Source organism: Anarrhichthys ocellatus, unplaced genomic scaffold (genome assembly GCF_004355925.1).
Source record: "Anarrhichthys ocellatus isolate YVR2014 unplaced genomic scaffold, GSC_Weel_1.0 scaffold23, whole genome shotgun sequence".
Taxonomy (NCBI): Eukaryota; Metazoa; Chordata; class Actinopteri; order Perciformes; family Anarhichadidae; genus Anarrhichthys; species Anarrhichthys ocellatus.
This window is the reverse complement of record NW_022280053.1, coordinates 2,191,465-2,205,062: the sequence shown is the minus strand read 5'-3', so window position 1 is coordinate 2,205,062 and position 13,598 is coordinate 2,191,465. Positions and strand designations below refer to the sequence as shown.

Here is a 13,598-nt window from a genome sequence, read left to right as displayed (position 1 = left end):
GTCCTCATCTACTATTTCTGGACACACATACATGTTTCATCTTCTTATGATCTCTGCTCTAATGGGCTAACTTAATGCATTTGTTGCATATATTCCGACTGTATATTTTCATGTCAATCAGCCGATAAATAATACTGTATTTTCACAGAAAAGTCTTTCACTGAAGTAGGGCGGACAGATGCACACATGCATACTTACAGCCCTGTCAGAGAAAGAGGAGGGGCTGCATTAAGTGCTATATTTACTCATTTTTAGGCACGCTTTACTGTGCCCACCCCTCCTGGACTCTCCCCCAAGAGGCCACCATTAATTCAGCTCAGCCCTCTCAAAGCTTCATCAATGTTAATCAGAGCTAAATATAACATTAAATTCCCTTCAGTTGCTTTGAAAATAGTGTTGAAGTCATGCTGGTACACATGTTTGTTTTTGTAAAAGTGTACGCCTTAGGTGGTGGTAACGATGTCAGTTGCACGGCACTGTTACAACATGATATCTATATGTGATGTGTGGAGCCCTTGTGTCTCCAGGTAAATAATAACCTTTGTTCACAATGTCAAACTCAAGAAAAAAAAAATATGGCAAATTTTAAAGATAAAATCTAACATCAAGTATGGATTCAAGGTTTTCAAACGCAATGCATTCAAATGAAGCACATTTATGGCTGTTTTTATATTTAATCTATATAAAACATTTGTCTCTTCTAAGAAAAATCTATTTTGCACTAATTATTATTTTTTCAAACAGATTTTTTTCCATTGCAGTAAAAATGTGTGTTATTATGATTCTTTATGTGGATAACAAAGAATCATAGCCATTACATTTCTAAAAACGCACAAAACTAAAATGTGCCCTCACCTTCAACACCATGCTTTGGTCAAAGTTGTACGCACTGGGCCGTCCCTCCAGCGTGGAGAAAGCCACGTTTCCTCCAGTGAGGGGGGAGATATCGCTGAACTCGTCCATACACAAAGCAGTCCTCTCATCATCTCCTGGGCGAATGTAAGCCTTGGCATCCTTCCCATACGTCTTCCTACAAGAGGCGCTGTAAAACTGGTAAGGCAGCCAGGGACCGTCTTCTTCCGTGCGCTTGTAGATGGCGAAGCTCTCCGGCCGACTGGTGTAGAATTTCAATCGTATATAGGTTATCTCAAATGCCTTCCCTGTGGAAAACAGATATGATTAGCGTTGAATGGAATCGTTGAAAAGAATTACTGCTGGAACTAGATCCATTGTAGTTACACAGTTAGATCAGGGCTGGTTATATAAGAGAAAAATACTGCAGGGTGATAGTTTAGGGCCCGGGAGCAAAGGGGGAAAAACGACATAATTGCATTATAGAAAGAAGAAAAACAATGGGGGACAGACTTCATTTCCCATGCCTCTATGCAAGGTAAATGAATGTCCTTCCTGCAGGAGTAGAAGAATAGCCAGGATTATTTTCTCATTATCCAGATTATAATGGGCCCCAGAAGTGAAACATAGGTCAAAGGAAAAGAGACTAAATGTCTCTTTTTTCTTATAATAACTGAAGGACAGAATAGTCCAATAGAGTGCAAAATCATGGTGGAAATTGTTGGTCAACTCACTTACAATGTAGTCTGATTGGAGAAAAGCATCAGATGTAATCAATAGAAAAATAAGTGATTAGTCAAAGATGCAAAACACTAATGAGTGTCATGGGGGGCTGAGTATGGCATAGAATTAAACATCATTGATTGATATACCAAACGTGAGGTTTTAGTTGTACATCAGCCATTTGTTTATAAGGGGAGAAACAGACAGAGAGAGAAGGGAGACCTTTTCATAGATTTGTATTCTACCTAAAACAGCGATTTGCCTTCAATCTGTGAAGAAGGAAAATGGGTTTCAGATTCCAATCTCATATGGAAGAAGATCCGCTGCAGACGAGGAGATATAGCGTATAGCCGTGTTTCCATTTGAGTTGGTATTGGGGGATTTAGCAGATCCGACTAAGTTGCGATGTAATTGGTGTTGCATTGTAATTGAAGAAAAGCCTGTAAAGTATTTTCTGAAGGTGTAATACGTTGAGGGATCAGTCTCACAGGTAATGGGGGGGGGGGGTTAGGAAAGAATGCCTTCTGGCATCTTTTTCACATTGTGCCTACTCAGATGGCTTGAATTATTTGGTGATTTTGCTTCATAATGTCTCCTTATGTGGAAAACGAAAGTGGGAACTTCATCAATTTGCAACATAGCTGTTGTCCTCATTTGGTTTTGTAGGAAAGATGGCATCTTCTTCCCTAATCTCAGGGCAAACACAGAGTCGGTGCTTCTTTTTGATCGAGTGTGTCATTCCCTCCCATTGTTTACTCACTGTGGACACTTCAAACTGTAATCCTGGAGCCATATCAGGGAGGCTTGCAGAGTTATACGTCCTAAATATGAGCACACATTCAGATTCAGCAGCTTTCCTTTTGACTGGGCAGACACAAACTGAAGTCTTATTGACACCAGAATGATAAGTAACATGTAGGAACTCTCTTAACGGGCGTCTTCATTGCACTCTTGGGGATTTTTTCTACATCATTAGATACTAAGTCTCTGCTGCTCTGCACATTCATAGAGGGATGCCATCCGCTGGCACTGCCATAATGGCATCTGTTGCTTTTCTCTGCCAAGCCAGATCGAAGCAGCTCTGTCTCTTGTCTCTGCAGCTCTCTCTAATGGTATCTTTCCTTTAGGAGCCTGAAGATCATTTAGCTTTCATTTACTCCCTGCATGAGGTGAGCTCAGCCCTGCTGGGACCGAGGCAAAAACATAAAAGAGGCAGAAGATGAAACATTTGTTGGATGTCCCGTGACGAAATGCAGAGTAATTGCAAATGATATTTGTATGTTGTTATGCATAATGTGTAATGATTGCACATTTCAGGAGTGCACACTTTGTGTTCATCAGAGTTTATGTGGGCACAACAGAGGGGATTTTCAGATATCAAATCGCAAACCAAGCAAAACAACATACTATAGATAACATACGTCCTAGGATTGAATTCACACGTTTATTTTGGCAGTTTGGACAGCTCAGTTTGAAGCAGACGCCTGTCTTTGTTTGCCAAGCAATAGGTCTTTGAGGGTTAGTTTGGAAACCCAGAAGAACAGCATGGTGTAACGTTTCAGGTCTGATCCAGAATCTTGTGGCAACACAAATCCGACTGAAGCTGTTCGTGTTGCGCACAAGCCCCCCAATAAAACAACTGTTTGGACATCGACTTCAAGAGTAAAAGCTGGGAGCTGCAGAAGAACAGCGTCCGACCCTCCTCGGAGTCATTAGTGTCAACTTAACGCAGCTGCTCTCGTCTGCCCAGACCGAGACAGGCTGAGACTAAACTCGCCACGAGTACCGCAGACTCAATATTTACAATCTGTTTACTCCAAGCTGAGATTTCTTTGGGATCAGCAAACACACGGATGAGTGGATTTATCTTCCAATCATGCTGCATCTCAAAGATTGCATATTAAGTAGAATAAAACTCTTTCCAGAGAGTTGTGACTCATACAGCACGCCGATATTCTGGCCGTGAGAGCGTCATGCCAACTGTGGCAGACTTTTATCATTGTTTTACATCCGAAACAGGATGTTGCTCGTCTTTGATGGCACTGAATGAGAACCAGCTGCAGGGTCTGTGTGTATCTCAACAAGTCTTTGTGGGAAAAACCTGACCCCAATTCCTTACCAGCACACCGCCCAGCATTTTCTCCTTTCTACCCCCTTCTTCCTCATTATGTTTTGTTTACTCCCCTTGAAGCAGCCCGACTCCCCCCCCCTCTTCTTTCTAGTCTTTTCGCAGAACCAGTCTGACCTGGCTGCAATGTGTGTCCCTGCGTCCTACTGCTGTGTTTATCATCCCAGCATTTGCCTGTATTCCCTTCAGAGAGAGCTTGTTTTGTTTGGAGAGGCAAAAGAAAACAGCAACGGTCGAAGACACCCCCCACCACCAACCCAGATGGATCACACATCTTTCACATGGACCAAAGAGATGCCACACGTCCAAAATTCCGGGATTTTCACTTACATGAAATTGCTTGTTAAGAAAACATAATCTTTTAAGACTGCTAGATTCATTCAAATGCATCAGGTCCAGTAAAACACATGTTTGGGAGAGGGGAGCAAAGGTGAATTTAGTCTGAGGGAGACAGACATGTGTGTGTGTTGTGATTGTCTGAAGAATAACAAACCCTCCAGACAGCGCACAACATAGCTCTGTAGCAGCAAACATTGGCGGGTTTCTCTAAAAGAATGGCAGATTCTAAACAACAAAGCCTCAAAACACAGCCAGACATCTGCTTGCTATAGGAAATCAATATCCTCCAGTTGATGGAAGCCATGCTCGCTATCAGAGCACATGATATGAAAGTTCAGCAACGGTCAAAGCTCTGACATTTTCAACTTCTGTCATCATTTTGTCCCCGTCTCTTGTCCCTTTGAAGAAGGGCTTTTTGATGGGCAGCGCCCACTCCACTGGTACAGAGGAGGAAGAAGAGGAAGAGGCGGAAGGAAATCTAGACTGTCCAGAAAATGTCTCTGAAAATGTCTATGACTCTGAAGTTTCCTTAGTCCCTACTGAGCTTCTTTTTTTGTAAGCATTTTTTAAACACGTTCTTTTCGTTTTTCATTTCGTTTTCGTTTCCGGTCACAGCAGACAGCTGTTTTTAGCTAGTAACCCTCCATCCCACTGTATGCATTCAGCATTCAACGTTAGCGGCTAAAGAGCCAGATATTTCCTTGGACATTGTGGAGATAAACAACAACGAAGGAAAACTAAAAGAGAGTTAATATCGAACTTCCGCCAGGTTGGTAGCCAAAAACACAACTCTGCAATGTGGCTCCGTAAATAACAGTTACTGGAAGTGTAAATTGGCAACTGTTAGCTAACAAGCTCACCTTATCAAGGTTATTACTAAAGTCTGTGTTTACAGCTTGTTGTCGCTGCCCCCAAGTGGCCAGAAATAGTTATTACAGGTTTAAGGTGATATTCAAATAGCCCTACCTTTTTACATTGCATTTAATTCAACGAAATGCTGCTACCAATTAGACAAGCAGTCACTCAACCTAATCTAGTTACCTTTCCGATCCAAAATATGAGGGGTCCATGGATATCCATCCATCCGTCCACTAATTCCTATAAGGTCATCCTGTACAAAGCAGGGAGGGGTGGAGTCTATCCCAGCTCACATTGGGCCAAATGAGGGTACAACCTGGACAGATCATTATTCTACATTCATTTCAATGCGCTGATCTGAGTTGTCAATCTGAGATTTGTCAGAAATTCCTGTGTATTGTTTTCCTAGTTTTTCACCCTGCACACGGTCTAAGCAGTTATTATCAACCAACATTCGTCTGATGACACAATTAATTGGCTATGACTTTGAGAACATTTTTAAAATGAACTATGTTCAGGCTGATTGATTTCCCTCTTCTATTTAACAAGTGCCCACTCTCACGACTAAGGAATCGTTTGACATTTTGGGAAAAAAATAAATTAACTTTCTTGCCCAGAGTTAGAAGGTTGATAATCTGTCAACATTTGTGTGTTGCTGCCATATGGTGGTGGTCCAGAATACAACATATTAAACAAACAAAATATAATTTTATCATTTTATTAGTGGGCTTTACAGGTGCTATTATTTTTACCTTTGGTCAATGCCAGGCTACCTGTTTACTCTTGTTTCCATTCTTTCTGCTAAGCTAAACCAACAGTGTCCTGGCTCCATGTTTATGTTCAATGGACAACTGCAAGAGTGGTAGCGATCTTCTCATCTAACAAGAAACCCAATAAGCATATTTCCCAAAATGTAGGACTATTTCTTTAAGATTAGATGGAGGAGTAATTGTGAAAAGGTTTATTCTTGTTGTGGGACTGCTGGCTTGTTAGCAGCCGGCCTGTTGCAAGTTACAGGAAAGCCACTTCTGAGTTCTCTTTATTTGGTAATAGACTCTATTGTATAGTGTTTGACATTTACAGAGCCAGAGGAGATAACTTTAGCGCCACAAGAAATGCTGACTTCAACCTCTAACCGAGAATAAATTAAATATATTAGATGTACTCTTTACCGGAAAAAAGAACAGTTAGTATTCATTTAGTTTAATAAATAAAGGGGCCCTAGAGCAATATTCTTCAGAGGGGCCCACATTCCTGTGTACGCCCTTGAGACATTCCTTTAAACACACACACACACACACACACACACACACACACACACACACACACAGCAAATAAATGAAAGTAGGAAAGGTAATTTCATAGATGCTTTGTAACATTAATCGCCACAATTTAATTCAGTTAAAGTGACAAATGCGGTCTGTTACTTATTCCAGCAGCTTTGCACAGCATGGTAATGGGATAATGATGCTAATGGCTCAAGCTGGTCTCATATAATTTTGTGAAATGAGAAATGTCTTCAAATGCAAATATATACACGTGTACAAAAAAGTAAGTCAAAGGCATTTGCTGAAAGGCAAAGAGTGCGTGAAGGAGGTAATCGTAGACTCTGTATTAGTGACACAGGAATAATGCAGCGTGGTAAAAGTGGTGCACGGTTACGTATTTGTTTTGAACTGCAAAGACCCAGATGGTTCTCCCACTATACGATGATTAAATCCTAACCCCGAACATTTTCTTACTGTAAACAAGAAAGCCTCAACCTTATCTGAAACAAAGCAGAGTTGGCCCAGATAAAATTCCCTGGACATGCGTATGAGTAACTGTTACTCAAGCTTTTCAAATGCTGAACAAAAGAAAAGTGTTTGAATTAAACTACATGTCACAGAATTCACTTCATGCGGGAGAAACATTATGTTTACATAATTTGTGCCAACAACAAATGATTTTGTCTTTAAGAGTTTGGCTCATTTTACAAAATATCACACAATAATGCAAATATGATCAACATCTTTTCCCCATGTGCCCAAATGTCTCCGTTTAACAATGCACTCATGCTTACTGTATCATAAGTTGTATCAATTAAAACCACTGAAAATTTGTAAAGGCAGAAACTTCTCAATTGGTGCAATAGTTGCACATTTTTCCGAAGAGCTCTTGGTTAATAAATTGCTGGTCTAAATCAATCCAGCCAAGACAATTTGTTTTGTTGTTTAGATATTTAGCTGTAATCTTTTGGTTAATTGAGTTTTGACATTGACCGTGTGTTAACCACAGGTGTTTGACAACATTTCAAAAACTCCAAAAGCTGAACTTTGTTTAAAATGAATAGCTGAGGGGTTGTCTCCAAAAGTTCAGAGACAACCTTCCCCAGAGTAAAGGGACAATTTGCATAATTTCAAGTAAACAGTAGACCTGCTGACCAAATCCCTGGCTATGCAAAAGTGTTTCTGGCTAGGGGGTTAATGAAATTTACCTGCCTAGAAAGTAAGCGTATCGTTAGAATTCTAAATACATTCTATGTAAATGCCTGGCTAACTTCAGTTGGTTCCTTATCTTAGTCTTATTCCTGCCGAAGTCGGGGCATTTGTTTTAAGGTTATCAGCTGCTTATTTCCTGGAATGTCTTTGAAAAAAATGAAGTGGCTTAGTATTGATTTTCAGCCCGATGCACTGTATATTTGTTGCAGTGAAACCTGAAAATTGCTAAGATGAAAACATTGAATGGAGCCTGCAGCAGAAGATGTTGAATTTGTAATGTGATCTAATGTCAAATGTGGATTTCAATCCAAAATGTTTACAAAAAGGTTGATTTTCTGCCATGGCCTGGTCCAAATCGTGCTACATGCTTCTATGAAGGCTGCGTGTGGTGGCTGTATTCTAGCTGAGTTCTGGCCCAACTAAAAAAAAGCCTCATCAGCTTATGGCAGCCAGATTCGGATGGGTTCATCACCAATACCCATGGTGGTACGTGGGCTAAAATGTAAACTAGGGCCAATCTAGGCATGCCAGATGCAAGTGTGTGTCTTTCTCATCCACTTTAAATCCAACCAAATTCTCAGACATGCCCTTGTGGCTATATGCTCGCAAACACTCCCAGTCTAAGCCATGTCTGGGCCAAAGTGTGTGTTTATGAAAGCAGCTCAGAGCAGCGACTGAATAATACAAAGAATGTGTTTGTTAAGCACAGCTGTTTTGTATTAAAGATTTCCACATCAATGGACTTGCAGTATACTCAAAGCAATGTACCGAGATACTTGCTGCAAAGAAAAGAAAAGTGCAAAAAGTGCTGAAACCTCAACTCAGCTATACTTCCAACATGCATCGATGTGAAATCCCATCGCCGGACTCTTTACCACTAAAAAACCACCTGCATTCTGTGGGGCGCTAAATATATTACTGATAATCATATTTTGTTCCAGGACACAGCAAATGCAGTGCACACGAAGAGCTTTCAAGTACTTTAAAATGAAATAGGACATTATATACAACATTATCGTAACAGAGACCATAATTGAACCCTGAGGACACACATGCTTGGCCTAGATCACTCAGCCTGGCCACAAACACTGCAAGTGGAGGGAAGTCAAACCGAAGAGTTCTGGAGGGTGAGGCTGAACTATGGATGTGCTGATGTGCTCTTACCCAGATGGAGGGTCAGATTGACAGAACTGGGGTGCTGGATGCCATAGTACATGGACTGGCTCTGCCACCATGTGGGCTCCTCATTCCTGTGGAAGTCTGTCAGGAGGCTGGCATTGTGGTTCCAGTCTGGATCTGAAGCGTCACAGTGGTGGCATGAGCGCGTCGAGCCGGTCTGCATGCAGTAGTCCTCAGGTGGGGAGCCGCACACATTGGATGTCACCACAGTGTGATTGAAGGCAACGTTCTCGAACTTGGGCATGCAACGGCTCTGGCCGCCCTCCTCATCGAAGCAGGAGTCCATTGCGGCCCAAACAAGGAGGCGGCGGTGCAGATGAAGAGAGAGAAGCAGGGCCAGGAGAAGAGAACTCACAGCAAAGGATGTTTCCATGTCTAAAAGCACTTCGAATTTCACTCACACTTCACACACAAACTTCAACATTCATACACTCTGATGCAAAGACAAACGCATGCAGACCCTGACTTGAGAGAAGAAATCCAACAACAAGAAATAAGTCCAGACTGTTGTTTGTCTGCTCTCTCTGCCCTAACTCCGGTGAGTCTCCAACATGTGTTCTCCCTTTGTGGAGTGGAATGAAGTTTGTGCAGGAACTCCTCTCATCAGGGGCAGCATGAGACAGACAGAGGAGGGACAGGGGTGGGGGCCGGAGAGTAGAACAGTCCATGAAAACTTCTCCACCTGCTGTTCAACACAAGCTCCGCACCACTATTAGCTTCAGATGTAAAGCAGACTGCACTAATGTCGTTTGACAGGAAAAAAACATTCTATAACACCTTTAAATAATACTATAGTGAGGTTGTTGCACCTCTGGGCATTGAGGTAGTGAGTACCAAAGCGCCTGCATTCAGCACTTACAGGAACGCACAATATCATCGATATGGTGATAAATGTGCTTGGCAGTTGGCCTCGCAGCAGGACGTTCTGCTAAATGCTGACTGCAGTGATTCACAGTGGAAGACTGGAGGTGCTAAAAGTGTCTGGAATATTTCAGCCGGCACGGGTCATCTCCATAAAGACATGTCGCTCGGGGGAGTTCTGTGACCTAAAGGGACAATTTATTTGCAAAAATAGACGAGCGAAGCAGCTGCACTGCTTTTTCAGCAATATCCACTCAAGGCCCAGCCACCGTGAAAGTGAGAACTGGTTTGCATATCCCTGTAATTCATACGGACTGCTCGGGGTCCTATGCAACCCATCTGCCAGTGTTTGATTAGACTTAGCCATGAATTAAAAGGTGGCGAAACTATGACAAGTCAATGTAAGTCATCACCAATAAACAGATCACCTATTGGTGGGGATGCTAGCGTGTTCTATATTTCAACAGTTTACAAGGGAAGGTAGAGGCATTGGAGACCACGGTCACCACTCCTGTGCACATCCACTCGTTAATGATTCTTTATCTGCTGGTTCAATTGTGGTAATAGCCCCATTGGTCCATCGCTGGGAATGTTATGTGTTTAAAAAAACAAACTAATTTTAAGACGCTACGTTTTCAGAGCATATTGAGGGATTGCCCCCACACGGCTCTCAACATGGCGAGGACTGCGCTAGCGACAGGCAGCCATCGGAGCTAACAGCAAGAACAGTGCAAACAGCAGCAAGAGTGTTTACAGAGCTGACAGTGGGTCAGGACGACGTTATCAGTGGTAACCGCAGTATGAGAGCCGTGCAGACTACATCGTCAAAGTGGTATAACAAGTCCCACAAGTGACAAGTCCATCATGATAATCTGTAACGCTGCACATTCTAATCCTCTTTTCGTTAATGATTTTACTGTCATCGAATCCCTTTAGAAATTTGGCCCAATCACCCAGAAAACCCGGGAACATTTACTGTGATGGCACAAATCGGCATGACGAGTACATTCTAAATGATGATTGGATCATTGTCATCATGGGAGTGTTTGAGATGAAGAAGAGGGAGAAAAGGAAGAACAACAAAAGAAAGTAATATCAAGACAGTTAGGGCGAGACACAGAGGGACAGGTAGTGTGGACAGACACATTTAGATGCTGTACATTTATGATCCCGGTGGGATTTACTGCAAAGTCTTTCCCATATCTCCTTGTGATTGCCTTGATTTATTGGGGCTCTATCAGTACTCAGGTGGGGACATTGTAAAAGGGACCACATCAATTTGCAGTGAAATCCTCTGGATGAGAGCACGCTCGCCGTCAAATCTGTTTGGCTGCGTGTGGATCAGCCATTATAATGAATAATCTAATGCCTCTGGAAAAACACTTTTTATTCACTGAGTAGGTTCATTATGACACCACCTGTACGCCACGTGCAGTATGTGAGAACACAACTGTTGCATGGGATGACAACGTGTTTAAACGATATGCAAAAAGAGAATTGTATTCACTTAGCAAGGAAGGGGCGATGTGGGAAAATGTTGCTGTACATCAGAAACTGGCAGTGCATTTTCTCTTGAGGGCAGCTGCAGATGAGTTGGCCTGTCTAGGTCTGTTAAATCAGCATGATACTGCAGAATTCATCCACCGAGAATAATGATTTCGATGTAACCTGTGACTCATCCGGGAAGCTGGGGAATCAAATTCTTCCCCACAAAAAAAAATTAAATCAACAGACAGAGTCGTATTCTTGACTTGAAAATTGTGGGCAGTGTTTGAGTTGGGTGAATGAGCTCAGCATGGGGAAACTGCATGAAACTAGGGGAGAACGTCTGCAAAGCACCCAAGGGTATACTATTCCCTGGGACCCCCTACTGCTTTGAAACCATTTTAGACAAGCCAACCACAGAGCTGCACAGAAAATAGACTGCACACTCCGAGCAGTAGAGTCACTTTTTCTGGCTTCATACAAACTAGTTCTCTTTGAAAGTCACATGCGCAATACCCGCACTACGATATAAATGTAGAAACGTACACCTCGTATACATGCGCTTTTTCCGAACCAGTGTAACCAAACGTTTTTTTTCTGTACCAAAAAGATAGGCATCATGATGTCACAAAACTGATACATCTCTGTTTAGGAGACAAGATGCATGATATGTGTTAACCAGAGCAAGGCCAGCTCTTTTTGAACCCCTGCCTGAACCATTAGACAAAGCGTCTGACTCTTGTGATACACTGGTCCCAGCCTCTCTGCAACTGAATGTGAATATGGACAGAATATTAATTTCCGACGGAGTTCGTTGTAAATGAGATAATTGTCAGTCTGTTCATACTTCAGATTTGCTGTAACCCTGCTGTTTTCTGTCCTTTGTTTTGCCTTTGCACTGACATCTTTCTCCCCCGGTGCCATGTCATACTTCAAACTTCCTCTCTGCCCTCCCACATTCTCTACTCCTTTTCCCTATGCGTCTTACATCCTCGTTTCCACTTCTCTCAGTGCCACAGATCCTTTAGCCTGCACCTGCCACCTACCCCTTTCATGCCGCAGATTGGTGCAGCGGGCTGTCACCATGTGAAGCCTGCTGCACTGAGACTAGCAGGTACGGCCTCCTTTTCATGATGCCACAATGTCGTAGCGATGAGTTGCGCTTTCAAACAGTGATTCGATGTCACAGCTGTCAGCGCTCCACTTTGCAATGCAGGAGGCAGCTGCCATATCCCCGCAGGGAAAGCTTTATCTGACAAAATAATGAGCGCTGCACAAGTGCTGCGTCGTCACAAAGATTTCCTGGCATCACACACCTTTATGAAAGTTCTGGTACAGCGTGAAAAAAAACAAGCTTTTGCATTTATGTATAACGACTCTGTTTATACTGTATGACTGCATTTAATTATGTTGTGGTCGCAACATTGTCACGCACAAAGCTAAAAATGTTCACATGCTGGTGACAGAATAAAGTGTGCCTAAAAAATATTTCCACTAGCTAAATATTATGGATGTAATACGGAATAATTCTCGGATATTACCAGGAAAATTCTGTGTGTTTCTCAACTCAACCTCTGAGAACAGTCGTGCCTTCTGTGGCACTTTTAATTCACTGGCTTGCTTGACCCATCTGGGCTCACCTTTTCTCTGTTCCCTCCTCATTAGTAGATGGTGAACATTTGCAAGTTGAGATGTATTGTTTTTGTTCTTTGGAGTAGACAAAAAAACACACACACATTCATCACACACATCAGGCTGTTCTCATTAACTCGTTGTAGCTATTCTTACTAAAAGTGATGCACTACAATTCATACATAACCCACATTATCAAATTGTATGTAATCCATTTAATTGTGAGCCAGGAAGGGTGACCGAGTAATTTTTATATTGGGAGTGGGTCAGAGTGGAGGGTTGGGTCTAAAAACACCAGACTTTCACCCAGGAGACCGCTGTTAGTGTACCATGTGAAACCCAGAAGTCTCAGTTTATTTTTCTCATAACTGTTATACTTAAATAACACCACTTATTATTAACCCAGACCAAGGAGTTGATTTTGTTACCTAAACACAGCAGGGGGGTTGCACAAGTGCAGCGCTCAGTCAACCGTCACACAATGCAACATTGCACTCACTCACGTGTGTCACATTTCTGGATGTCTGAGTAGGGGATCAATACCACATCTCCGGGTCCCCAGCTGATGTTCTACACCACCAGACTATCTTCACAGCTGACCATCGAGAACCAGAGAGAGAAAGGCAAATTGAAGAAACAGATTTAAAGTTGCAGAAACGTCATCAACCTGCGGAGAAACAAACAAGTTTTTTACAGATTGAAACATGTTCACACTGACTCACTGTGTCTAGGTAGAGTAACAGTTGTGCAGTCTGAAGGATGTTGGCTCAAATCCTGAATAATATTAGGCACAGTTCCCTAATTTACAATTAGTTAAAGGTACAGCAACACATATTGCCGATATGTGGCTAAGTGGAGGGCAGGGCGGTCCTTCAATCAGAGGATCGGCGGTTCGATCCCCGGCTCTGGCTCCGCTAGTCACATGTCAATGTGTCCTTGACCAAGATGCTTAACTCCAAAATTGCTCCCGTAGTTGTGCCTACGGTGAATGTGATAGAATCTGAATAGTAAGTCGCATTGGATAAAAGTGTCTGCTAAATGACTGTAATGTAATATCACAT

The 13,598-nt window shown here is 42.4% G+C and overlaps 1 protein-coding gene across 1 annotated transcript in view; it reads right to left on the bottom strand.

The window, feature by feature from the left end:
* Positions 1 to 9,158, bottom strand: part of lamc3 (laminin, gamma 3) — a 98,052-nt gene extending 88,894 nt beyond the window's left edge. Inside the window, exons 1-2 of the mRNA XM_031860425.1 lie at positions 8,545 to 9,158; positions 856 to 1,160 (exon numbers count right to left, since the gene is read on the bottom strand). Coding sequence (XP_031716285.1) covers positions 856 to 1,160; positions 8,545 to 8,932 — 693 coding nt within the window. The 5' untranslated portion in view covers positions 8,933 to 9,158. The remainder of the gene's footprint in view (positions 1 to 855; positions 1,161 to 8,544) is intronic.
* Between the last annotated feature and the right edge of the window lie 4,440 nt (positions 9,159 to 13,598).